This window comes from Stigmatopora argus, chromosome 19, assembly GCF_051989625.1.
Source record: "Stigmatopora argus isolate UIUO_Sarg chromosome 19, RoL_Sarg_1.0, whole genome shotgun sequence".
Classification (NCBI taxonomy): Eukaryota; Metazoa; Chordata; class Actinopteri; order Syngnathiformes; family Syngnathidae; genus Stigmatopora; species Stigmatopora argus.
In genome coordinates, this window is record NC_135405.1 from 8,204,184 (window position 1) to 8,230,165 (window position 25,982).

The 25,982-nt window shown below is 40.8% G+C and overlaps 2 protein-coding genes across 5 annotated transcripts; both read left to right on the plus strand.

The window, feature by feature from the left end:
- Positions 1-3,161: 3,161 nt before the first annotated feature.
- slc35f6 (solute carrier family 35 member F6) lies at positions 3,162-13,960 on the plus strand. Of its 2 annotated transcripts, none has more exons than XM_077587315.1 (6): positions 3,162-3,431; positions 10,691-10,725; positions 10,887-11,058; positions 11,785-12,000; positions 12,213-12,323; positions 12,934-13,960. In XM_077587315.1, the coding sequence occupies exons 2-6, from the start codon at positions 10,723-10,725 to the stop codon at positions 13,422-13,424; spliced, it is 993 nt and encodes a 330-aa protein (XP_077443441.1). In that variant the 5' UTR covers positions 3,162-3,431; positions 10,691-10,722; the 3' UTR covers positions 13,425-13,960. The 2 variants fall into 2 exon arrangements, with proteins under 2 accessions (XP_077443441.1, XP_077443440.1); XM_077587314.1 differs by having other exon boundaries at positions 3,163-3,431; positions 10,691-10,763.
- Positions 13,961-20,616: 6,656 nt separating this feature from the next.
- On the plus strand, positions 20,617-24,251 carry hlx1 (H2.0-like homeo box 1 (Drosophila)). 3 transcript variants are annotated; one of them, XM_077587441.1, is made up of 4 exons: positions 20,617-21,163; positions 21,772-21,951; positions 22,038-22,228; positions 23,644-24,251. In XM_077587441.1, exons 1-4 carry the CDS (start codon positions 20,728-20,730, stop codon positions 23,965-23,967), a joined length of 1,131 nt encoding a protein of 376 aa, XP_077443567.1. In that variant the 5' UTR covers positions 20,617-20,727; the 3' UTR covers positions 23,968-24,251. The 3 variants fall into 3 exon arrangements, with proteins under 3 accessions (XP_077443567.1, XP_077443569.1, XP_077443570.1); XM_077587443.1 differs by having other exon boundaries at positions 22,038-22,222; XM_077587444.1 differs by lacking the exon at positions 21,772-21,951 and having other exon boundaries at positions 22,038-22,222.
- Positions 24,252-25,982: the final 1,731 nt, after the last annotated feature.

The following is a 25,982-nucleotide window of genomic DNA, read 5'->3' on the forward strand; positions in this document are numbered from 1 at the left end:
ACAAGGCACTGTAACAGGTATCAAATTCGGCTTTCCCGGCAGATTTTACTGTACTGTTTATTTCTTGAAAGCTGAAAAACGCTGAGAGGCTGAGAAATGTTTCTGACTTCCACTGAGATTAGCGTCATATAGTACGCACTGCTGTTCTAGTGTCACTTATGATTAAGTGTCCTTCCAGAAGATTTGCAGTAAAATCTGCTAGACCTTGTGGAAAAGATCATTACCAGTTTGGCCAGGCCAGATTGGCGCTGTAGTGATTACAGAAGTAATCCATACTCAAATATTGTTTGCAAGAATGATACAATTGAGGTAATAGTTTTGCACGTATAAGTACTTTGGTTTCTAATGACATTGAATTCAACAGGTCTTGAATGGGATATTTTTTTAAAAGAAGTTTATTTATGTAAAACAACTGACATTCAATGCAGCATCTTATAATGATTTCAACATGTTCTCAGGCTTTAACTCCTCAGCTAATGAAGAAGCACTATTTAAGTGAATGCCTCCACCTAGTGTTAAAAGCAAGATATGAAACAGGTAGTAATGTAAGTTGAATTTAAGCTTCTTGTGCTGACTTAATTCAGTGATATTTTCATAATTTGGCCAGTAAACATTGTGCATTAGGCTGCAGTTACACTCTACACAACAGAACCTTTATAATCAAAGTAAAATGTCTACCAAAGTCTAAAAAGTGCAGATAAATGACCCTGATTTATCTATGCTTTTAAAAAAGTTGGAACTAAACTGTCCCTGAATTCAATGACTATCCTTTCAAAGCCATAAAGTGACTTTTCAAAATTCTTTGTGGTCTTGGTTTTGATGCAAAAGCACCATATAAAGTAACTGTGCCAGGATGAATTAAACATTTACATTTCAATCTGCCTTTGAAATTCTCAAAGGAATCAGACTTTTTCTAAAAGCGACATGTTTTAATGGCCTCTTGTGACCGTGCAAAGACCAGTTATGGCTATTAGACCCGCTGGATTCCGGCTTGCATAACCAATGACAGCCCCTCGGTGGCTTGCACGCAGTCACAACAACTGCCCTAGCGTGTTGCTGATACAGTAGCTACTGATCTCAGAGCAGGCGCGGACAGACTGGACAGCAGGCCACAGGTCAGGCGTGGCCGCGTCACTGCGGGAATTGGTCATCTCCTAAAATGCACACTCAGGGTTATGAAGCATTTAGTTAACTTCCTGCTTAAAGTGAACTTGATGTGTGAGATTAGAAGTCACATTGAAAAATAAAACAGCAAGCAAAGAAATTTAGATAGAATGTCTTCTACAGCCTACACTCATGCCATCAAAACAAATAGAATATATTTTCTTGACTGTATATATTATTGAGTATTGATGTTGACATTGCTTTTTTTAGTTTGAGGTCGACCTCTCTAGGATGCCCACTCAGGAAATTCACAAAAGAGAAGTGAACCATAGTTCCTATGGTGAGAGAGAATGTTTCGATAAAAATCTGTATTTATGTTTGCACAAGCAAGATTTTATTTCAAATAGTGGTATCTATGGATACGCAATAAAAGTTACCCTAATTTATCGCTATCGCTTCAACAGTCATTTAAGACCCATGGTCATCATTAACAATCATGTTATTAATCAGTGATTAGATCCACAATTTAGTGCATTATAAAACACAAGGCTAATAAATGCCTTTCAGTACTATAAAGTCATGATAGGTATAAAGAAATGGTTCACACATTGTAGTAAAGCGACTAAATTTTAATGGCTTGTCGTGCATTTTAACATTTTAGTACTTTGTAATACTAATACAAATAAACATTTTGTTGCATTATACGGAAAACCTAAGAGAAATATTGCGCAATTAAATCATATAAAGTGAATAGAGGTCTCACTTTAGTCTCTCTGCTATGCTTATTTAAGCACATACAATCAAAACTCATTGCTAGGACATTTAAACATACTAATTTAACTGATCAAACATACAATTCTATAAACAGATGTGAGAAATATTAGCTGATGCTGACAGGGCGAACATTATCCAATAACAGAAACTTCCACCGTCTCACAAGTTTTCACATTTCAGTGATCAGAGTGATAACAACACCTCATATTCAAGTTTGTTAAATGCGTGAAATTTGATTTTCAAAGCTCTGAAAGGGGGCTTAAAGATGAACACATCCTTGACTGGCTAAATATACATCTTATCAAGCCAGGACGTGTGAATGTGAGTGAGGCCGACACGCTAACCACTCAACCCATATGGCCGCCCTATTGTCAAGTCATATATTTCCATTTGGTTTGAAGAATACACTGCATCTGAAGAAAACAGATGATGAGAAAAGTACAGAGTGCATGACATGCATGAGAAGACGAGGCTGAATAAGCATTTTAAATAATTGCAGAGATTCATCAGTGACGTGTGTAAAGTATGCATAAGTGAGCAATGCATAAGTGTTTGTGCAAAACAAAGGTCAGGTTTGCTTGAGCCACAGTGCGGGAAGGTTTTGAGGAGCAGTCGCACGAAGCTGTCATGTGACATTTCAGAGGTCTGACTATGATGCTTACTTCCTCCGTGTCAGCAGTTGATTCTCGAGTGGAAGTAAAAACGTGCTGCTTCTGCAGAGAACACAATGTTGTCGTTACATTTCTTGAAAAAAAATGATGATATATATATATAATATTATTTATTTTTACTACATAGTTAACACGCACACAGTACCTGTAACTCTGGTTCACAACGACTTTACTCCATTCAAATATAAAGGTCAAAATACTTGAATTCCAAATGTTATAGTCAATCATTTATTCATTTGAACAAGTCTTTTTTAGAAATATTTTTTGTATTTAGTATTTTCTATCTACTGTTGCTGGTATTTGTCCCCCTCTAGTGTTCGACAGCAGGCACATCTCGCTAAATTTGTATTACTGTTTAAAAAAAAATCTGTATCATGCTAGCGTTGTTAATATTCTATTAATATCTTTTCAGATATTAAAAAGAATGAGATGAATTAGTTATGGGTTAAGTGTTTCAATATGGCAGTAACCACCCAGTTTTATGTTAAAAACTGCTATTCTTTAAAATAGTAGTTGGCGTGCTCTCCAAATACCTGATGATGTGTCATTTATTTGACGCGATAGAACATGTTTATCCCTGTCATTACTCGACATGTGATAACTTGGATTGTGTACACAAACTCTGTACTTTAAAATGTGGTTAAAATTCCTACAGACGATGATGGTAGCATATTGTTGGGTCGGGGTGGTCAGCTGACTGCTTCGTCATGTGGCGTTCAGAGTCTGCTAGGATACCACGGAGAGAAGAGACTACTCGGTGGTTTCTCTTGTCGCCACTTCATTTGTCTCATTCATTATACTTAGCATGGCGTGGACAAAATACCAACTGTTCCTCGCGGGACTCATGTTAATAACAGGCTCTATTAACACCCTGTCGGCAAAGTAAGTGCACTTTTTATTCATTGATTTTTAACCTCATTTTGTGTTGTGATGCTAGGCTAAGTCTACAGCAGGGGTGGCCAAGTCCGCTCCTGGAGAGCCCCTATTAAGTCTGTTTTACATGTCTCCCTCCACCAAAACACCTGAATCAAATAATCGGTATGGAGCTTCTGGACAGATGGCTGATTAGTTGATGATTTCATTCAGGAGAGGTAGAGGTGGGAGATATGGAAAAAACTGGATAGGGTCTCTCGATGACTCAACTTGGCAACCCCTGCGCCTAACCCTGATTCTAAACATAACCCTAATTCTAAACGTAACCCTAACCCTATCCCAGCGCGGTATAGAAACCCTAACGGTCAGGGTTTCTTTCCTGCGCAAACCTAACCTTAACGCTAACCCTGATTCTAAACATAACCCTTATTCGAAACGTAACCCTACCCCTATCTTTCCAGCGCGGTATAGAAACCTAACAGTTAGGGTTTCTATACCGCGCTGGCTGAGATAGGGTTAGGGTTACGTTTCGAATAAGGGTTATGTTTAGAATGAGGTTTGCGTTAGGAATGCGTTAGGGTTTGCGTTAGGGTTAGGGTTTGCGTTAGGGTTAGGGTTTGCGTTAGGGTTAGGGTTTGCGTTAGGGTTTGCGTTAGGGTTAGGGTTTGCGTTAGGGTTAGGGTTTGCGTTAGGGTTAGGGTTTGCGTTAGGGTTAGGGTTTGCGTTAGGGTTAGGGTTAGGGTTTGCGTTAGGGTTAGGGTTTGCGTTAGGGTTAGGGTTTGCGTTAGGGTTAGGGTTTGCGTTAGGGTTAGGGTTTGCGTTAGGGTTAGGGTTTGCGTTAGGGTTAGGGTTTGCGTTAGGGTTAGGGTTTGCGTTAGGGTTAGGGTTTGCGTTAGGGTTTGCGTTAGGGTTAGGGTTTGCGTTAGGGTTAGGGTTTGCGTTAGGGTTTGCGTTAGGGTTAGGGTTTGCGTTAGGGTTAGGGTTTGCGTTAGGGTTAGGGTTTGCGTTAGGGTTTGCGTTAGGGTTAGGGTTTGCGTTAGGGTTTGCGTTAGGGTTTGCGTTAGGGTTTGCGTTAGGGTTTGCGTTAGGGTTTGCGTTAGGGTTTGCGTTAGGGTTAGCGTTAGGGTTTGCGTTAGGGTTAGCGTTAGGGTTAGCGTTAGCGTTAGGGTTAGCGTTAGGGTTAGCGTTAGGGTTAGCGTTAGGGTTAGCGTTAGGGTTAGCGTTAGGGTTAGCGTTAGGGTTAGCGTTAGGGTTAGCGTTAGGGTTAGCGTTAGGGTTAGCGTTAGGGTTAGCGTTAGGGTTTGCGTTAGGGTTAGCGTTAGGGTTAGCGTTAGGGTAAGCGTTAGGGTTAGCGTTAGGGTTAGCGTTAGGGTTAGCGTTAGGGTTAGCGTTAGGGTTAGCGTTAGGGTTTGCGTTAGGGTTTGCGTTAGGGTTTGCGTTAGGGTTTGCGTTAGGGTTTGCGTAAGGGTTTGCGTTAGGGTTTGCGTTAGGGTTTGCGTTAGGGTTAGGGTTTGCGTTAGGGTTAGGGTTTGCGTTAGGGTTAGGGTTTGCGTTAGGGTTTGCGTTAGGGTTAGGGTAAGGGTTTGCGTTAGGGTTTGCGTTAGGGTTTGCGTTAGGGTTTGCGTTAGGGTTTGCGTTAGGGTTTGCGTTAGGGTTTGCGTTAGGGTTTGCGTTAGGGTTTGCGTTAGGGTTTGCGTTAGGGTTTGCGTTAGGGTTTGCGTTAGGGTTAGGGTTTGCGTTAGGGTTAGGGTTTGCGTTAGGGTTAGGGTTTGCGTTAGGGTTTGCGTTAGGGTTTGCGTTAGGGTTTGCGTTAGGGTTAGCGTTAGGGTTAGCGTTAGGGTTAGCGTTAGGGTTAGCGTTAGGGTTAGCGTTAGGGTTAGCGTTAGGGTTAGCGTTAGGGTTAGCGTTAGGGTTAGCGTTAGGGTTAGCGTTAGGGTTAGCGTTAGGGTTAGCGTTAGGGTTAGCGTTAGGGTTAGCGTTAGGGTTAGCGTTAGGGTTAGCGTTAGGGTTAGCGTTAGGGTTAGCGTTAGGGTTAGCGTTAGGGTTAGCGTTAGGGTTAGCGTTAGGGTTAGCGTTAGGGTTAGCGTTAGGGTTAGCGTTAGGGTTAGCGTTAGGGTTAGCGTTAGGGTTAGCGTTAGGGTTAGCGTTAGGGTTAGCGTTAGGGTTAGCGTTAGGGTTAGCGTTAGGGTTAGCGTTAGGGTTAGGGTTTGGGTTTGCGTTAGGGTTTGCGTTAGGGTTTGCGTTAGGGTTAGGGTTTGCGTTAGGGTTAGGGTTTGCGTTAGGGTTTGCGTTAGGGTTTGCGTTAGGGTTAGCGTTAGGGTTAGCGTTAGGGTTAGCGTTAGGGTTAGCGTTAGGGTTAGCGTTAGGGTTAGCGTTAGGGTTAGCGTTAGGGTTAGCGTTAGGGTTAGCGTTAGGGTTAGCGTTAGGGTTAGCGTTAGGGTTAGCGTTAGGGTTAGCGTTAGGGTTAGCGTTAGGGTTAGCGTTAGGGTTAGCGTTAGGGTTAGCGTTAGGGTTAGCGTTAGGGTTAGCGTTAGGGTTAGCGTTAGGGTTAGCGTTAGGGTTAGCGTTAGGGTTAGCGTTAGGGTTAGCGTTAGGGTTAGCGTTAGGGTTAGCGTTAGGGTTAGCGTTAGGGTTAGCGTTAGGGTTAGCGTTAGGGTTAGCGTTAGGGTTAGCGTTAGGGTTAGCGTTAGGGTTAGGGTTTGGGTTTGCGTTAGGGTTTGCGTTAGGGTTTGCGTTAGGGTTAGGGTTTGCGTTAGGGTTAGGGTTTGCGTTAGGGTTTGCGTTAGGGTTTGCGTTAGGGTTTGCGTTAGGGTTTGCGTTAGGGTTTGCGTTAGGGTTAGCGTTAGCGTTAGGGTTAGCGTTAGGGTTAGCGTTAGGGTTAGCGTTAGGGTTAGCGTTAGGGTTAGCGTTAGGGTTAGCGTTAGGGTTAGCGTTAGGGTTAGCGTTAGGGTTAGCGTTAGGGTTAGCGTTAGGGTTTGCGTTAGGGTTAGCGTTAGGGTTAGCGTTAGGGTAAGCGTTAGGGTTAGCGTTAGGGTTAGCGTTAGGGTTAGCGTTAGGGTTAGCGTTAGGGTTAGCGTTAGGGTTTGCGTTAGGGTTTGCGTTAGGGTTTGCGTTAGGGTTTGCGTTAGGGTTTGCGTAAGGGTTTGCGTTAGGGTTTGCGTTAGGGTTTGCGTTAGGGTTAGGGTTTGCGTTAGGGTTAGGGTTAGGGTTTGCGTTAGGGTTTGCGTTAGGGTTAGGGTAAGGGTTTGCGTTAGGGTTTGCGTTAGGGTTTGCGTTAGGGTTAGGGTTTGCGTTAGGGTTAGGGTTTGCGTTAGGGTTAGGGTTTGCGTTAGGGTTAGGGTTTGCGTTAGGGTTTGCGTTAGGGTTTGCGTTAGGGTTTGCGTTAGGGTTTGCGTTAGGGTTTGCGTTAGGGTTTGCGTTAGGGTTAGCGTTAGGGTTAGCGTTAGGGTTAGCGTTAGGGTTAGCGTTAGGGTTAGCGTTAGGGTTAGCGTTAGGGTTAGCGTTAGGGTTAGCGTTAGGGTTAGCGTTAGGGTTAGCGTTAGGGTTAGCGTTAGGGTTAGCGTTAGGGTTAGCGTTAGGGTTAGCGTTAGCGTTAGGGTTAGCGTTAGGGTTAGCGTTAGGGTTAGCGTTAGGGTTAGCGTTAGGGTTAGCGTTAGGGTTAGCGTTAGGGTTAGCGTTAGGGTTAGCGTTAGGGTTAGCGTTAGGGTTAGCGTTAGGGTTAGCGTTAGGGTTAGCGTTAGGGTTAGCGTTAGGGTTAGCGTTAGCGTTAGGGTTAGCGTTAGGGTTAGCGTTAGGGTTAGCGTTAGCGTTAGGGTTAGCGTTAGGGTTAGCGTTAGGGTTAGCGTTAGGGTTTGCGTTAGGGTTTGCGTTAGGGTTAGCGTTAGGGTTTGCGTTAGGGTTTGCGTTAGGGTTAGCGTTAGGGTTAGCGTAGGGTTAGCGTAGGGTTAGCGTTAGGGTTTGCGTTAGGGTTTGCGTTAGGGTTTGCGTTAGGGTTTGCGTTAGGGTTTGCGTTAGGGTTAGCCTTAGGGTTAGCGTTAGGGTTAGCCTTAGGGTTAGCCTTAGGGTTAGCCTTAGGGTTAGCCTTAGGGTTAGCCTTAGGGTTAGCCTTAGGGTTAGCCTTAGGGTTAGCGTTAGGGTTTGCGTTAGGGTTAGCGTTAGGGTTTGCGTTAGGGTTTGCGTTAGGGTTAGCGTTAGGGTTAGCGTTAGGGTTAGGGTTAGCGTTAGGGTTAGCGTTAGGGTTAGCGTTCGGGTTAGCGTTCGGGTTAGCGTTCGGGTTAGCGTTCGGGTTAGCGTTAGGGTTAGCGTTAGGGTTAGCGTTAGGGTTTGCGTTAGGGTTTGCGTTAGGGTTTGCGTTAGGGTTAGCGTTAGGGTTAGCGTTAGGGTTAGCGTTAGGGTTAGCGTTAGGGTTAGGGCTAGGGTTTGCGTTAGGGCTAGGGTTTGCGTTAGGGTTAGGGTTTGCATTAGGGTTTGCGTTAGGGTTTGCGTTAGGGTTAGGGTTAGCGTTAGCGTTAGGGTTAGCGTTAGGGTTAGCGTTAGGGTTAGCGTTAGGGTTTGCGTTAGGGTTTGCGTTAGGGTTAGCGTTAGGGTTAGCGTTAGGGTTAGCGTTAGGGCTAGCGTTAGGGCTAGCGTTAGGGTTAGCGTTAGGGTTAGCGTTAGGGTTAGCGTTAGGGTTAGCGTTAGGGTTAGCGTTAGGGTTAGCGTTAGGGTTAGCGTTAGGGTTAGCGTTAGGGTTAGCGTTAGGGTTAGCGTTAGGGTTAGCGTTAGGGTTAGCGTTAGGGTTAGCGTTAGGGTTAGCGTTAGGGTTAGCGTTAGGGTTAGCGTTAGGGTTAGCGTTAGGGTTAGCGTTAGGGTTAGCGTTAGGGTTAGCGTTAGGGTTAGCGTTAGGGTTAGCGTTAGGGTTAGCGTTAGGGTTAGCGTTAGGGTTAGGGTTAGGGTTAGGGTTTGCGTGGGGGTTTGCGTTAGGGTTTGCGTTAGGGTTTGCGTTAGGGTTTGCGTTAGGGTTTGCGTTAGGGTTAGCGTTAGGGTTAGCGTTAGGGTTAGGGTTAGGGTTAGCGTTAGGGTTAGCGTTAGGGTTAGCGTTAGGGTTAGCGTTAGGGTTAGCGTTAGGGTTAGCGTTAGGGTTAGCGTTAGGGTTAGCGTTAGGGTTAGCGTTAGGGTTAGCGTTAGGGTTAGCGTTAGGGTTAGCGTTAGGGTTAGCGTTAGGGTTAGCGTTAGGGTTAGCGTTCGGGTTTGCGTTAGGGTTAGCGTTCGGGTTTGCGTTCGGGTTTGCGTTCGGGTTTGCGTTAGGGTTTGCGTTAGGGTTTGCGTTAGGGTTTGCGTTAGGGTTTGCGTTAGGGTTTGGGTTTGCGTTAGGGTTTGGGTTTGCGTTAGGGTTTGGGTTTGCGTTAGGGTTTGGGTTTGCGTTAGGGTTTGGGTTTGCGTTAGGGTTTGCGTTAGGGTTTGCGTTAGGGTTTGGGTTTGCGTTAGGGTTAGGGTTTGCGTTAGGGTTTGCGTTAGGGTTAGCGTTGGGGTTAGCGTTGGGGTTAGCGTTGGGGTTAGCGTTGGGGTTAGCGTTGGGGTTAGCGTTGGGGTTAGCGTTGGGGTTAGCGTTGGGGTTAGCGTTGGGGTTAGCGTTGGGGTTAGCGTTGGGGTTAGCGTTGGTGTTAGCGTTGGTGTTAGCGTTGGTGTTAGCGTTGGTGTTAGCGTTGGTGTTAGCGTTGGGGTTAGCGTTGGGGTTAGCGTTGGGGTTAGCGTTGGGGTTAGCCTTGGGGTTAGCGTTGGGGTTAGCGTTGGGGTTAGCGTTGGGGTTAGCGTTGGGGTTAGCGTTGGGGTTAGCGTTGGGGTTAGCGTTGGGGTTAGCGTTAGGGTTCGCGTTGGGGTTAGCGTTAGGGTTCGCGTTGGGGTTCGCGTTAGGGTTCGCGGTAGGGTTCGCGGTAGGGTCAGCGTTAGGGTTATGGTTTGAATTAGGGTTAGCGTCGGGGTTAGCGTCTGGGTTAGCGTCGGGGTTAGCATCGTGGTTAGCGTTGGGGTTAGCGTCGAGGTTAGTGTTGGGGTTAGCGTCGGGATTAGCGTCGGGGTTAGCTCTATGGTTAGAATTTGCGCTGGGATAGGCTTAGGTTTAGGGTTATGTTTAAACATATCTCCAACCCTAAACCTTATGGTGTCTTTACCGCGCTAAATCTAACCATAGAGCTAACGCTACAGCTAATCTTGAAAAGAAAGTGGATTTATGTGATGTATTTTGTAGACGATCGTTATTTCATGTAGACAACTGCAGCCTGATAATTTTTATTTTCAAAACAACACTGACCCATTTAGTAGACATTGTTGTGGTTTGCAAAGTAAGATAATCATTCTTTGCCATGAGGAAACCAAGCTTCATCCAAAGTAGTGACATGGTAATATTGTAATGATCTCAATAAAGCTTGATAAAACATGCTTGAAATATGAAATATTTAATTCCATTCAATCATGTGAGCCTATCCCAGGCAAAAACAAGCAGTAGGTGGGATAAACCCTGAATTGGTTTTCAGCCAATTTAGTTATGATTCTTCAACCAAATATATTTTGACACACTATTCTAAAATGCATTTAAAGTAAAGTACATTTTTTAAATGTATTTATGATTGGCTGTTGACGAGTCAGTAATATTTCTTAATGCTTGACTTCCCTGACAATTGTGTTGTGTCAGCATTCTGCTGTCTGACTCGATGTCTTGATCTCATTGTTAGCGAGTCAGCTGAGAAACCTTGCCGTTTAAAGTTCAAATTATCTAGTGCAGCTTTTACAAGGTGGTCCAGATTGCAGGCGGGGACATGCTTAAAGCTACTAATAGCTTAAGTTTCACAACAGTCACATGAGACGGATAGAGCATGCAACCTTCGTTGTGCCTTTTTTGCTGTAATTTTACTGTACCTTTTTAAATACAAGATATTGGATGTCAAAAGTCTATTTTGCAATTCCTGTCGTGATGGGCGAGCTTGAGCGAAGTGCTATGTCCGCCTTTTTGCTGTCTTGTCTTAGACCTACTTCCGCTTATGGTGTGATTAACACTTTGTGCTATTATGCACAGTGACATCAAAATATTTTTGAACTAATAGGCTATGCTTTAATTAAAACCCTTATTTGGATGATAAGCAGGACTTACCATTTATGAATGGATGTTACTGATTTCCTTAAGTTCTGACAATTTAGCCGCACCAAACATTCCCTTGGGTGTCATTAATTAAATAAAAGCAATTTTTTTTGAACATTGAGCAAATATACTTAACTGATCATTTTTTTGACAGATGGGCAGACACGTTTAGTGCACGAGGTTGCAATGGTGAGCCTGAACATGCTTTCTCTCATCCATTTGTCCAGGTGACTGCTTTGGTTTATAGTTTTAAAGTAATATTATTACATACTCATGTTGAGTTAATGAACAACAAGAAAAAAAATGTTATTCCAATTACTTTCCTGTTTTTGTGTGGGACTCTTTACCAGGCAGTGGCAATGTTTTTGGGAGAATTCAGCTGTTTGGGTGTGTTCTACATCCTCCTTTGCCATGACCGACGCAGACCGGAGCCCAACATGAGCACTGGGGAGAGTTTCAGCCCTTTTCTCTTCTTCCCCCCCGCCATGTGTGACATGTTGGCCACTTCAACTATGTATGTCGGTAAGTTGTCCCAGATGTAACACTAGCTCTTTTGGTTCCCTAATGAGTCCACTTTAAGTTCTCTTTTTTGTTTCATGATTAACATTTAAACAAAGGGCAACTGTCAAAACTAAATGTTGCAGCACAGTAGGATGTACAAATAAGACTCAAGTAACGAGATGGAACGAGTTGAACGAGAGAAAAAATTTACTCCAGTAAGTGATGTTACTTAAGAAAACAATGCCTCGAGAACAAATAAAATGTAGTCCTACAAAGTAAAATGAGACAGCATCCTCATCATATTTTCTGCACTTTAAGGTGAACCTTTAATGAAAGACCTATCTTAAAATGTGTTTCAAAAAGAAGGCTAACCGGATTATAAAACACAGTAGTCGCGGTAGTAGTAGTGATAGTAGAATTACTAGTAGTAGGGGATTGGTTTATTAGACCCACTGCTGGATTTTGAGAAAATTGAAGTCTTTTATTTTTGCCTTGTAGTCAAGAGAATAACAATAGGTAAAATCAGTATAAAAATGTGAAATTTGTGAACTATGAAAAATTCTAATTTTCTTCATTATTGTCACTTAATCTAAAACAAAAATAAAAACACATGTAAGGAATAAAAAGATAACCAAAATGATTTTAAATATCATAAATAAGGTCAATTCTTCCCCCCTAAGAAATTGTCTAGAACTATTTTAAGAGAACCCATTGACCACCTTATATATTCCCTGTGTTGGTGTATAGCTCTCAACATGACCAGTGCGTCCAGCTTCCAAATGTTGCGAGGAGCCGTCATCATCTTTACGGGTCTACTGTCGGTGGCGTTTCTCGGACGTCGGCTGAAGCTTAGTCAGTGGATCGGAATCCTCGTCACCATCCTTGGACTGATCATAGTGGGCCTCGCCGACTTCACCAGCGGACATCATGATGATACCCACAAACTCAGTGATGTCATCACTGGTGAGGAGTTAGTTCACTGCTATCTTTTTGGGCTGGAATAACTGAAAGTAGTAATATGGTATGGTATCTTAATTTTACTGTAGTAATTGTACATATTAGAAGTGACCAGCTTCATCTGCTGGCTGCCTAACAAAATATCAAGTAAACGTATATGTTGTAAGGAGGGCAAATTTGCAGACATTCATATTTAACTCTTTTGTTGTGACCCTCAGGCGACCTCCTGATCATTATGGCTCAAGTGGTTGTGGCTGTGCAGATGGTCCTAGAGGAAAAGTTTGTCTACAAACATGACGTCCATCCTCTGCGGGCCGTTGGGATTGAGGGTAAAGCAATGTTTTAAGAGTGTCACTGTTAGATAACCAGAAAAAGGAATTAAATACGCAGAATTCAAAGGGCAACAACAACAGTACATGCTGGCATTGCCTATAAATCAAAGTACAAACATCATACAAGCTCAGGAAAGTGTAAGATTAACTTTTTGTCTCATTGTTTAGATTTTAAATTTCTAAATGTGGGACATTTGTAATTCTAGAGAAAAAAAAGTAACCTATAAAAAAATATAATTAGATTGCCAGTGGATGTTTACACGTAGTTGTTAACTTGTATATAACTCTTATATTTTAAATACTTCAACACATCAAGTTACAAAAAGTCTGTTGTTGTTTTCCAACTAGATTTTACATTAACTTGGGCCTATTTTGCATGTTGTTCTTGATTTAACTATTTTTACTTTAATGTTTGTTCTTGATCAAATCAAAAACTGCCCTCCCCAAAATGTGACGCATATAACCTTTTTTCCTCTTCATTTCAAGTCCGAGAAATTCAGTACTTAGTACTCCATTGCTTGCGATGAAATAAATAAATAAAAAAAAAAATAAAAAAAAACACAGACACAGAAACAGATGATGGATTGACCACTCTTTTCTCACCCAGGTTTTTTTGGCTTTTTCGTTCTGTCACTGCTGCTCATCCCCATGTATTTCATCCACGTTGGCCAACTCAGCAATACCCCCCGACAAGTTCTAGAGGACGCACTGGATGCCTTCTGTCAAATCGGATATCGTCCTCTTATCTTGATGGCCCTGCTGGGCAACACAGTGAGCATCGCCTTCTTCAACTTCGCCGGCATCAGCGTCACCAAGGAGATCAGCGCCACCACCCGCATGGTGCTGGACAGCCTGCGAACGCTGGTCATCTGGGCGGTGAGCCTGGCACTGGGCTGGGAGAAGTTCCTCGGACTGCAGGTGCTGGGATTTTTGGTTCTGCTGGTCGGAACGGCCCTGTACAATGGACTGCATCGCCCCCTCCTGGCTAGAATACCGTGCTGCGCTGGACTGGCCGCCGTAGAGGAGGACAGCAGCGTGGAAGAAGAAAGGGAAAGACTCCTGGGAGATGGCAGGGTGGCGACATCTGACGAAAGCTAAGTCAATCATATGCTTTGCACATCCTCAAGTTAAAACACTGTACCTTTTTATGCCTTTTTTAGTAAGAGATGGACTTTTAAACAAGGTACTTTCTGTTGTTTTGCAAATAACATGGGGAAAAATAGAAACCATTTTAAAAATCACTAGGATGTTTTATGGTTTGTACTTGTGAGTTACAGCCTGGCTGTTTCTTAATTCTTAAAGAGTTTTTTAATATGATAATTAAGTTCATTTTATTTTTTTACAATTGCTTTTTAATGATGCTGACTGATTAAATAGACTGCCAAATGCCCCTTCCCCTACAAGAAAAAAAAAACAGAACTTTATCAGCCTGAGGCACTACATGTTGAACGTTGTCACCATAGCATTAAATGTTGAAATGTTTTTTATTATGGAAATACTCTTCTAATACAACGGTACGACTCAATGTTTGTTTTGGAATGAGACTCAATGACTGAGATCGTTCGTCCACATCATTTCACTTTGCTGTAAATGAAAAAAGGGACTGTCATTAAATCACAATATTTTCAAGCATACCCGGGTGAAGAATATAGTGTTTTAATATTTTAAATTTAATGTAAAAAAGGGGCCAATTACCACTCCAGCAGCAGCTGACACCTGCCTGGCTTGCACATCCTGAGTCAGCCCAACATCCTCCCCGAGGACCCTTGTAATGCTTTAATGGTGGCCAAAGGTTAAACCAAATGATCCCTTGAGATTTGTACACATGGCCCTCAAACAGGATGAAGGAAAATGTGTTAATCGGCCATATAGACACAATGATTTATGTGACATATGTACTATAGACCTAAGATAGTAGACCACAACAACAAGGCAAATGTGTCCAGCATTGGAATTAGTAGTATTTTATGTTGGGTTTTTTTGGTTGCTCTATGTTTTGGATCATTTTTTGTAGCAAATTAGTTAATCGTAATACTCCATAAAAGCATGTCTGCTCCGTCTTAAAAATGTATTAATTCGCAACAATACTGTGTATTGCCTCTAGATAGCAGTGCAACGTTAGCAAGTTAAAGTCACTCTACTTTCTGATACATACTTTTTTGGTTATGGGTGAAAACATGCTGTCCACATTTATCCAGGTCATTAAACAGAATGACTCCACAGCTTGAAGGAAGTCAGAAAAGTACAATAATTCAAAGATATTACACAGTAAAACATGATGCCTTTTTATATCAATGTCAGCTCAACGCCTAAATGAGGGTTTGTGAATATAATCACAAATAAATACGATATTGAGATTAAGTACAGAGCAAGAGAAGCAATTGGATGTGGGGATTTATGTTGTGGCCTGTTGGAATGCAACATGCTGGATTAAAATACAGTTAAAAAAATAAATCAATCAATAAATAAAACTGAAGCTGCTCTGGAGACCTTGTGCAAACAAATTTCTAGTAGCTGTTTTCTGGGCAAATTGTCCCTTGGAGGCCCATGTTCCCCTTCTATACTGTACATACAGACCCTCAGCACAAAATAAGTATGTGAACGGTTTGAGCAGATGATAGATAGCATGATTTATTTTGGGATTAAATGTTGCATCGCAACAAATATCTTCTGTTTATTCAGTGATTATGTAGTTGTGGAAAGTGTTTAGTGTTCAACTTATTTTATTTATTAACATATCAACACCTTACATCCAATTATTTCCCTTTTGAACATATACAAAAGAAGCCTTTTTTCCCAATGCACTAAATAAAATGAAAAAGTAGACATTTTATCCTATCAGACCGTTTTTTAAAAGAGCATTTCACATCCTTGAAAGGAAATACGAGTGTGTTACTATTTATGAGCAATCTAGATTTACATTTAAAACAATTATAAGTTCATTTGTATGGGTAGTATAAATATACTAGTTTTGTGTGTGTGAAGGCTACAGTCTACACACCTGTTTATTTATTTTTTAAATCCATAAAAATTCAAGGAATAATTTTCAAATCTTTGACAACTATTTATTTGGGCCACAATAAGTATTGGGTAAACCAACTGAAGTAATACAACACTGCCAAGGGAATGATAGAGAGGCTATTCTCCATATTACAAACCAGAGTCGATCACTTTTAATGTTGTAATATAGAGGCTGCTGTTATTCCTGCCATGGAAGAAAACAGTAGTGGTTTTGTTATCATAAGCTATTCCATAAGTCTTTTCTCTTATTTAGTTTGCCGTTTTGCATGATTTAGCCACGTGTGCATTTGCACATGAGAAAAAAGCATGAACTGCCCCCTTTGAGATAATTTCAAATCTGTTTCAATGTAAACAGATGGCTTCCTTCGAAGTCGCCACATCGTCATCTAACTTAAAAGCACCCATTACAGCAATCTTGGCTTCTTTACAGCACAGGGCAGGTCAATGTGAGTGTGATTAGTCTGCACCACTCCAATGTCAAGCTAATGACCACTTTGTGTCTTTGAATGAGGACAGCAGAAGGTCAAAAGAGCACAAAATGAAGTCATTCACCAAAACGATGTGCTTGTAACGGAATAACAGTGGTGGATTTTAGATCTTGTGTAACAAAGACCATGCCAGTTGACCAATATCTCACTCAAATGACTGAAGGGTATATTCAACACAAATATAGTTGTTTCAGTTACTTAATGTTGACTGTATGTGAGACTTTACCAAATACAATAGACTAGGATATGCTGTATAGAAGCTAGTTTTGCACAATAGGAACGACAAAGTACTTAAAATGTCCCCTTTACTCAAAATTGAACGGTTATCTCGTCTTTGACAATTTACACCAGCTCTTTCTGAAAAAGTCCTCTATAACAATTATATAGAAAATGTAACTTGTCATATTACTTCTCTTGCTATTACATTTAATTTGATTTTTACAGGCTGGAATGACTTCTTTATAGGAGCGTCGGCCCTTGCGGAATAATTGAAGTTCAAAAGAAATAACCTAGCAGAATTCTTTGTAGTTTCTTGTCCGTTTTCTTGCCAAATGCAACACAGTCACTCTCGATCCACATCATGACATATGTTCAGTCCGGGCCTGACATTTAACCTTGTAGAAAAGATCATATGAAGAACATTTGAGTTCACGTCGACCTGAGAGACCTTGACATGCTTTGTGTTCATTCAGGCTCACTGTCCCAAAAATAAAAGAGAGTGCCTTGTCTTGAATGATCTTTAGTACCCTTCAGTTCTTTCTTCCCTGCCTGTGTGTAAAAATGGCAGCGTGCCATACAGAAGGCTCTGCACAATGGCCCAGGTCCCATTAAATCTGCGAAAGTTCCTTCCTAAGGCAAACATTGCCAGAAATAGTAATCTTGGCTCAAGCAGCAGCTGTACAGAGGGGAGCAATAATTCTCCTAGTAATAATGGAACTCATTTGATTTTGCTCAGCCTCTGATCCTGCAAGAGCTGCGGTGTGGCGCGTCTCATCCAGTTTTTCCTATGCCCGATATAAGACTTCCTGAAAAACACACAATCAGGCCACAACAATAGGCCCCCGAATGTGGACGTCAAGTGTAGTCGAGACTGCGGCCGCCCTGGGTACACGTGTGGTTTATTGACATGTTGTTCATTTACTGAACTCCCATTTTTTTAGGTTCACACCTTCCACAACAACTGCTATAGATGAAAACAGAAAGTATGTAAAATGTTTTAATGTGTTTTTTTCTACCCTAGTCCTGCACGCGTCAAATGCATTTAGACGAATGAAAACACAAATTTTTCGGACTATAAGTCGCACCCGAGTATAAGTTTCCCCAGCTATAAAAATATATAATGAAGAGGGGAAAATGGTCTAAATCACATTGGACTATGAGTTGCAATTTTGTGGGCACAATTTTTAATTTTATCAAAAACCAAGAACAAACATACGTTAAAGTAACAATAGCAAAATGTTGAACAACATGTAAATAGGCATCTGTTAACAAAACTATAGCCCATGAAACAATATAACAGGCTGTCGGTGGTGTCAGAGAGAAAAAAAACATACATCGCAGGCCGAGCCAAACTATGAAAACTATAAATATTCAAAGTACATCTAGGTATTCACAAAATGTCACGTTGTCACATGTTGCAGTCACTATGACTAAATACAAATAAAACGCACACCTTAAATAAATCACTGTTCTGCCTCTTTGTTAAAAGATCATCTGGCCCATTTTCTCAAAATCTATTCTCAAATAATACTAAATTATCCCCACCCCATCCCTTTTTTCCTTTTGAAAAATGGAGACTATATTCCTTTACTTAATAGAGTCAATGTTTTTAAATAAAACATCCTATATCAATATTTTGTCGGTCTTGAAAGATCAGTCAAAATCCATTAAAACTTCTGGCACTCAGTTAATCTTTTGTTTCTTAGTCTACAGGGCCAAGTAAAATCTTGCATCCATTTCCACACAAAAAGAAGTAAAAACATCACCTATTGTTCAATGCTGATTGTTCAAGACAGACTCAAGTACACTTATTAAAGCAGGCAGGCGCATTTGATTCTGGCAGTAACCTGAGCTCATCTAACAGTTCCACAGAGGAAGGGAAATAAAGGTGAACTATCCAGCTGGACTCCAGCATGAAAAGCCATTTTTCCTCATATCGACTGAAAAAATGAGTCATTGTCTCCGTCCCTTAAGTGTGGCTTTTGTAATCATTTGTACATATGCACTAAAATGTTATTTTTATGTATAAAAGTACGCACAATGACATGTAAAGATGAATAAAAAGTGCATGAGAAACCAGGCTGCCAGCATCCCCGATGGTAAAAAAAATGACGTTATAAAAGGTCTAAAGCCGTTTTTCCAGATGTTGAAAAGGAAATATTGCGGATATGAGATGGCAAAGTTCAGGCATTTTATCGTACTGTTAATTTGTGACTGTACTGGCAGCTGAGTATAAGGGTGAGTAAAAATGTTGAATTTAATTGAATTTGGTTGTAGATTTGGAGAGAGAAAAAAAATATTTTTTAAAGTCACTGTCCATTGTGCTAGAACATTATGAACTCACTGCAAATTTTGCACTCAACACAATAATACTACATTAGAGATAAAACATAACATATTTCTTTGTAGTTTTATTTTTACATGATAATGGATTTTTTTCTGTAGACTTTTTTTAAAATTGGCATTAGCACAATAATAAAAGCAACACCAAGAACACTAAAGAACACTGTTTTTTCTTTTTTCTGTAGGTCTCCCAGTGTTTTAATTAACTTTTGGTGTAGGATTCATAACTGATCACAGCTTATTTAAATTGTCATAAATATACTATACTTGACTGATATGTGCCTGGTTTACAACATGGATAGTGACATTCAATGTAAGATGGAAGAAACAGATGTGTCTACAATTTTTACCTAATGCAAGAATGGTATGAAAGTCATAATTTTCAAAAAGGAATAACATAGTACTGGGAAACTGGAGGAGAAAACCTGACTTATTGGAGAAAAAAAACATGCAATTTGGGGATTTTGCTGCCACTCTACTTTTAATCATCAGGAAAATCGAACTTAATCTGACTCACTTATTTTTATCATTATTTATTGTTTCCAATGTAGTGAGACTGATGAAGGAACACTTGAGGTTTTCTTAGTATATTCTTCCCACTGCAAAGCTCATCAGTACCTGAAATAACTACATCCTCTTCCCTGGATTGTTTTGACTACGCGATGGAGGGCAAACGTTACATGTCATTTCTAAAATTAACCCGGGAAAAGTGTCACTCGAAAACATCATGATAGGAGGCAGCAAGGGTCATCTGCGCTTCCGGCAACATGGACCATGAGACTAATGAATGCGGCCTTCACAAGCCATTGTTTTCACAAAACATGTCCCAGGGGAGTCTGATATTATTAATAATAATTTGTTCAATTATACCTATAGTACTTTGGTCGCCAAAGTAGATTGCGGATAATTGCTGAGCGTGAATGAAAAAAATGACCCATTCCCATTACTTTTTCATTTTATTTGAAGGTTTCCCTGGCCGGCTCACAGCGTGTGAATCTTGAGGGTCTTTGCGGATGGAGCGTGGCCTCTGAAGTTAATTGTGTTTTCGTTTTCACGGGGAATAGATTTCCTCTGTTTATTATGAGCATGGGGACGGATTTGCGTCAGTGTGCAACTTGCGCGTCGAGATAAACTTGCACAAATATTGAAAAAGGGAAGTTCTAACAGTCATTATGAACTCACAACCCCCTCTTCCTTGGATCACCACCCAGCCCCCTCCTTCTACTGCTCCGGAAGAAATAAGGATTTCTGTTGTATCCTAAAATACTAAAGTAGCTTCTATTTTGGAAGCGAATTGAGGGGTTGTTTCCGTTCATCTAACAGCAATCACAGCTCATCAAAACAGGATGAATGCAGATGACATAAATACTCCAAGTCCACTTATGGTAGTTACACAAACTGCATGACAAAAATAAAACAATTGTTTACAATAAGTCTTAAACATCAACAAAAAAGCAAACCTACAAAAAGGCAATAAAGAAACACTTTCTTGCTTTTTTATATCTGCAATAAACATTAAATGGAATTCAAATGACTGTTCATGATTGAATCAATTTTTGTTGTGCTAAAATACACTAAGTAGATATAGTAAATAAAGTTTAATATTTAAGCCATTCACGCTCGAATTATAATTTTTATTTCTTGGTCTACCATTGACGACGAAGCTCGTTTAGCCCCCTCTCCCCGTCAACATTAATTTGACGTCTATTGCCATCAATTATACTGAAAGGTGAGCATTCCTTCTCAGTCTTCCTGTTTTGGCCATCAGGCATCCAATGACTCAAAAATAAATGAAAAGAAATCAAGTGTGTTTCGGTGCGTATTTCTGATTGTGTTCATTTTGAGTTCATGAATGTCCGTTTTAATCACATTAATTTATGAACTTATCTATAACTATAATTATATGGTTAATGTCTAATCCCAACTATTATTTAAGTTTCTTCAAATTATCATGAATTCTGACTCTTTCAATCCATGTGTCAAAGGAAAAAAAGTTTTCTATTCTAAATGAGCAAAACGAATCACTTGCTCTTAAGGTGTCAACTTTTGATGAGGTTTCCAACGTCTCTGAAAGGGTTAAAGTATCCTAAAAGTCATCTATCCATCTCTGGAAAAAAATGATGCTGTGAACTGCCGAAAGCCCATTGGCTAAATCTGGAACCAATCAAAAGTGCGCGTGGAACTTGCAGAGCGCAACTCTGCAGTTTTACTTTGGGGAGTCGCGCAAGAGTGCTTCCTTCTGTTCTGACAGCCGCTGGTCCAAAAAAAACTAGTCGCCGCTCGTATGCCTTTCCATTGAGCCTTCCTGACACCCACTAGGACCCTCCGGGATGTACACCGCCGGGCTCAACCCGTTCTACGCCTCCAATTTCAGCCTTTGGTCCGCGTACTGCGCAGGAGGCTTTGCCGTGGACACTGGCAAGAAACCGTCGTTTTGCATCGCGGAACTCCTCCAGGCCGGTGAGGCGGACAATTTGCCCGGTTCCTCTGCCCTCATGGTGCACGTGGGTCAACAGCGGGCGTCCTCCGGGGGATCTCCGTTGCGACCCTCGCCAGTCGGGCCGGGGGAGGCGCACGCGTCGGTGTACGGGGCGAGGCTGAGCCCCGCGTCTCCGTACCACAGGCAAGGACTACAGCTCACCTCTGTATCCAGGGGGGCTCTGAATTCATCGCAGGGCCCCCCACCTTCGAGCAAAGATCTCAAATTTGGAATCGATCGGATATTGTCGACGGATTTTGACACCAAAGGCAAGGAGAAGTTAAGAGGTGAGGACAGATGTATGTTTTGGACTTCACGGAAACATAACACAAAACAGATCAGAATAATGCAAATGAGACACTTTAAAGGAATTCTGGTTTATATTTAGTCCATATTTTATAGCAAATATTAGACTACCTGCATAAATATATTATTGGTATATAAGATGTCAGTGATAAGCTTGAATGCGTTACCTTTGACAGCACTACATGTGTATTATTTATATTTGAAATATAGGTCAAGAATTTAAACTTCAAACTCCAGCCTTACCCAATTTTGACAGCTGTTGTGATCTTTATTCATGTACAGTACGTCTATTCCCATGCAGTTATTCAAGTTGAGGTAATCCACAAAAGTTGAATCGAGGCAACCGGCCACATTGTTGTTGATTTTAAATCAGATCCAAAAGTTGACCCACCTGCCTCGTTTGAACTTTTATGGATGAAACACGATGTGAAAATCTGGCACCTGGGGAGGGCCACATTCCAAACTGACAGTTTGCAGAAACACAATTGACATAAAGTATACTTGAGCATCGCAAAAGCACCCGAGCATTAACGTGTCGTTTCCACATATTTTTCACAACTTAAGTCCATTTGTCCATCCTCCAAAACAGATTTCGTGTCCATAATTAGCCCACACCGCCAGTCAGGTGTCCACATGCCCATTCAGCCTGCCGCCAGCCATTACTTTGCTTCCATCGAGCCCGGGATGAGCGACGCCGCCGCCATGATGAATTCACTAGGTAGCGGTGGCAGACAATCGGGCCAGCATCAGTTTCAGGACACCTTCCCAGGTAGTCACCAAGAAAGGATATGCATTGGAAAAAAATGTCTGCTGTGCTTTTTCTGAGGATTCTATTCATGTTTGGTCCATCAACAGGTCCGTACGCTGTCCTCACTAAAGACACGATGCCGCAGACATACAAGAGGAAAAGGTCATGGTCCAGGGCGGTCTTCTCCAACCTGCAGAGGAAAGGCCTGGAGAAAAGGTTCGAGATCCAGAAATACGTCACCAAGCCAGACAGAAAGCAACTGGCAGCCATGCTTGGCTTGACTGATGCGCAGGTAAAAGTTGGCTCTTGCAACCACGTTACCTTTTTTTGCTGTTGGCAAAAAAAAAAATATATATACAGGCAATGACACTTTGGTGGTTGGGTTAATTGATGGAAATCTGCAGATGAAATGTGTCTAGCATTCCTCCTTACGACAAATGCCATTTTACATCCATTCAAATATATATATATATATATATATATATATATATATATATACATAGATGATTCTTTTTCCAATCAAACTTCCGCGAGTGTCATTGATTTCATTACATTTCTTATACCCAATACATTTGTTTGCCCATAATTGTCATTAGCCTTTATTATTAGTGGATATAACATAGGTTCTTAAATGGGATTATTAGCATACTAATATAATATATAAAAATCCCTTGTTATGTTTTATTTTGATGCCATCTTATAGTGTATTGATATATAATCAAACTATGGTGGATGCTAAATTCTCTTGAGGTGCAAAACGTGTAGTGAATCCTGTTAATGGCTGTTGTCTGAGAAGTGCATCTAATTTCTGAATCAGGTACAAAATGTATTTGATAAAACAAATTCCATGGCAAAAATGGAGAAAACTAAAAGATGGAAAAACACAATTTATAATGAATAAGTGGACACCATAAGTATTCAATTTCTGAGGAGCAACTAAAATGGTGTAAAACAGCAAACACACAACATAATGCACAAAAAGACAAACATACCTAGTGAAATGTCCCTTAAACAAAGATATAAACAAGTCAATCCATTTTCACAGAAAAGGGATAAAATGATGCATTAATTCTTTAATGTGTGTTTTTAATGTACATAGTACACACGCTTGCATTTCCTTTTTGAGATTTGGATCTAGAAAAAGCCACAAACGCAACAAAAATTAAAATACATTTCACGAGCATATATCCCTTTTCTTAACAAGGATTTAAATATTGCATCTGAAATGAAATAAATACATAAAACCAATGGACTAACGACTACAATAAATAATGGGCTTTCAATGTGAGATTTTCTACTGTACATTTGACTGACATTTGTTATTCTGCAATATTAAAAGCAAAACATTCTGAAACAACAATTCAAATATGATCAAATAATGATAAAACAACGAAAAAAAGGAGAGATGACATAAAAATCTGTTATCAATGTATTCTGTTTAAAGAAAACAGTACAAACACACCGAAAGAAAAACAAGAACAGCATTAAAACACTAATAATAATATGACATGATATTAAAACGACGATTTTCACTGCGTGAAAGTCTTAAGTCTGAATAGTCTTAAGTCTCGATCTGTAATTTAAATTTGGTGTTTCCACAATATTAGAATGTTAATTCATGTTTGTATGTATTTTTTTTTAAATTTAGCTGATATTAAAACTCAGGAGCAACACGGTGACAATGTTGTTGCGCGTTTTCCTGTGCGCGCACAGGTCAAAGTGTGGTTCCAAAACCGGCGGATGAAATGGCGACATTCCAAGGAGGCCCAGGCGCAAAAGGACAAAGACAAAGAAGAGCCGGACGGAACGGCCGAATCCGGCAGAGACCCCAAAGAGACGGCCGAGTCGGATTGCGAAAGCGAGGAGAGAAGCGAGTGCGACTCCGACGACGTCGCGGAGGACGACAAGCCGCAAGTCGCGCTCGACGACTCGGACCTCCTCGGCGAACGCAACAAAAGCAGTGTGATCATCAACGCCGGCGTGGAAGCCCCACACTCGGACTCTCCTTCTCCGCCGGCCCCCCAGTTACTAATATGAACGCATTTCCATTTTTGACGGACACGATGAAAGCAAGTTGCTTTTATTTTCATTCGACTTCAGCTTGCATTTACTTTCCTCGGAGGGTTAAAAAGTCAAATAAGTAGAAAAGTGATGGTAAAACACTCTTTTCCTTCACGTTGTATAAATCAAAGTTCTTTACACACACACACACACACACACACACACACACACACACACACACACACACACACACACACACACACATACACACACACAGTGTACATGTTTTTTTGTGTTGTCATTTTGTGAATATAATTTGCACTGAGAACATTGTAAATAAAAGTTTTTTCCCGATCTTGTCTTTCTGCCCAAGTTTTTATGATAATTATTAATATTCATACTCAGTTTAAATTCTTTCCTTTCAAAATACAGCAAAACAATCATTTTACACCTCGATTTTTAGGAATGACTGACTGTTTTCCATGCAAATTCATGCAAATTCATAGGAGATTTAGTATAGAGTACATGGATAGATACTACTTTTTGAATTGCTTCTAATGTTAATAGATAATATGAATGCAAATAGAAACGCGGCATCTGGTTCAATCTTTTGGAAGCAAAATGTGAGTGCAAGCTTTAACTCCTTCATAAATCAAGAGAGACAGACACAGAGAGTTTAAAAAAAGAGTGAATTTATAGGTTGTATATGTGAAACAGCTCCAGATATCAGCAGTGACCTCAATGAGTATATATATTTTATTTATCCAGACCCAAGCCGTACAAGCCTACATTCCAGCTCGTCCATTTAAAGTGCTGCTCTCACACTATATGCGGCCTCTTACATGTACTTAAGTGACAAACGCCAAAAAAAAAAAACATTTTGCTGTTGCTGTCAGTGCAATAAACCTGTGCAAAGTGAAGCATCCTTCCCTCATGTTAATATCACCTTTGAGACTCATTTCCATTTCAAGGTCTTCATAAATCTGCTATTCTGGAAATGCATTTTTTGTGTGAAAGTATAAAGTTCGTAGTAGTTTATCTGTTTGCACTTTGCAAACAGACTGTATATCATTGATGGGAGAAATAAGTAATAAGGACTTGTGCGATTCTGCAATAGAATAGCATTGTGCAAGTACATGAATATCTTTAAATATACAATTTTCAGCAGTCTGAGAGAAAGTGAATGTGATTTTTATAAGATAGATTGAAAATGAACATATCTAACTAAAAACATCCTCCCAAAAACATTCATTTTCAGAAGAGCAATTAAACATAAAATGATTGTAAGTGTTTATATTTAATTTGAATCAAATTTGATTCTATATATGGTATGGAAAAAAATCCTACACACTAAAATGAAAATTACATTTGACTGAAATCCAGCATCCCCGTCCTCCCACCAATTTTCAGCAGGCCCTATTTTTTTGTCATCGCCTCTGTTAAAGCTATGCTATGGAAAAAAACATGATAGCGTGTGGCGTGACGAGGCTGGCTAAAAACAGCGGCATCTATCGTGAGTGACCCCCAAAGCCCGGACCACCGCAAACTTTCACTACCACAGGGTCCACGTTCCACCCCTCTGGAAAAAAAGAGGACATAGACCCCCAGGAAAGATGCAGTTTTTCCTTTCGCATCTTGAATTTCACTTTTCATTTTTCCTTTCCTGCCTTTCAGCTTTTTTGTTTCGTGATATTCTGCACTGGAAGCTATCAGTGATGAGTCATGTGATGCTGGTGAAGTTGGGTCATCATCGTTGCGGTTCATTTGTGCTGGGTGAAAAATGGTTTAATATTATCCGAAACATATATAGATATCTATGTGTAAAACGTCTGGGTGGGTTGGGGCTATACCTCTCCTCGAAAAGTAATAAATTACAGGAGTATTTGCAAATGTACTATAACAATAACAACCGAAACGCTTAACATAATAGCGCGAGGCCTTGATTTGTGAACTGTCTTAAGAACTTTTATGAGCAGGATAGGAGAAAGTCCATCTGGTGAGTATTCAATGTCAGCCTCTAAAATCTGTCCTATACGTCCCTCTTGGCAAAC

Excerpts from the sequence above, each read along its gene's own strand:
- slc35f6 (XM_077587314.1), top strand. The coding sequence starts at position 3,355 with ATGGCGTGGACAAAATACCAACTGTTCCTCGCGGGACTCATGTTAATA. Across the intron at positions 3,432-10,690 it reads ATTAACACCCTGTCGGCAAA|ATGGGCAGACACGTTTAGTG; the intron begins GTAAGTGCACTT and ends TTTTTTTGACAG. Across the intron at positions 12,324-12,933 it reads GCGGGCCGTTGGGATTGAGG|GTTTTTTTGGCTTTTTCGTT; the intron begins GTAAAGCAATGT and ends TTTCTCACCCAG.
- hlx1 (XM_077587441.1), top strand. The coding sequence starts at position 20,728 with ATGTACACCGCCGGGCTCAACCCGTTCTACGCCTCCAATTTCAGCCTT. Across the intron at positions 21,164-21,771 it reads AGGCAAGGAGAAGTTAAGAG|ATTTCGTGTCCATAATTAGC; the intron begins GTGAGGACAGAT and ends CCTCCAAAACAG. Across the intron at positions 22,229-23,643 it reads TGACTGATGCGCAGGTAAAA|GTCAAAGTGTGGTTCCAAAA; the intron begins GTTGGCTCTTGC and ends GTGCGCGCACAG.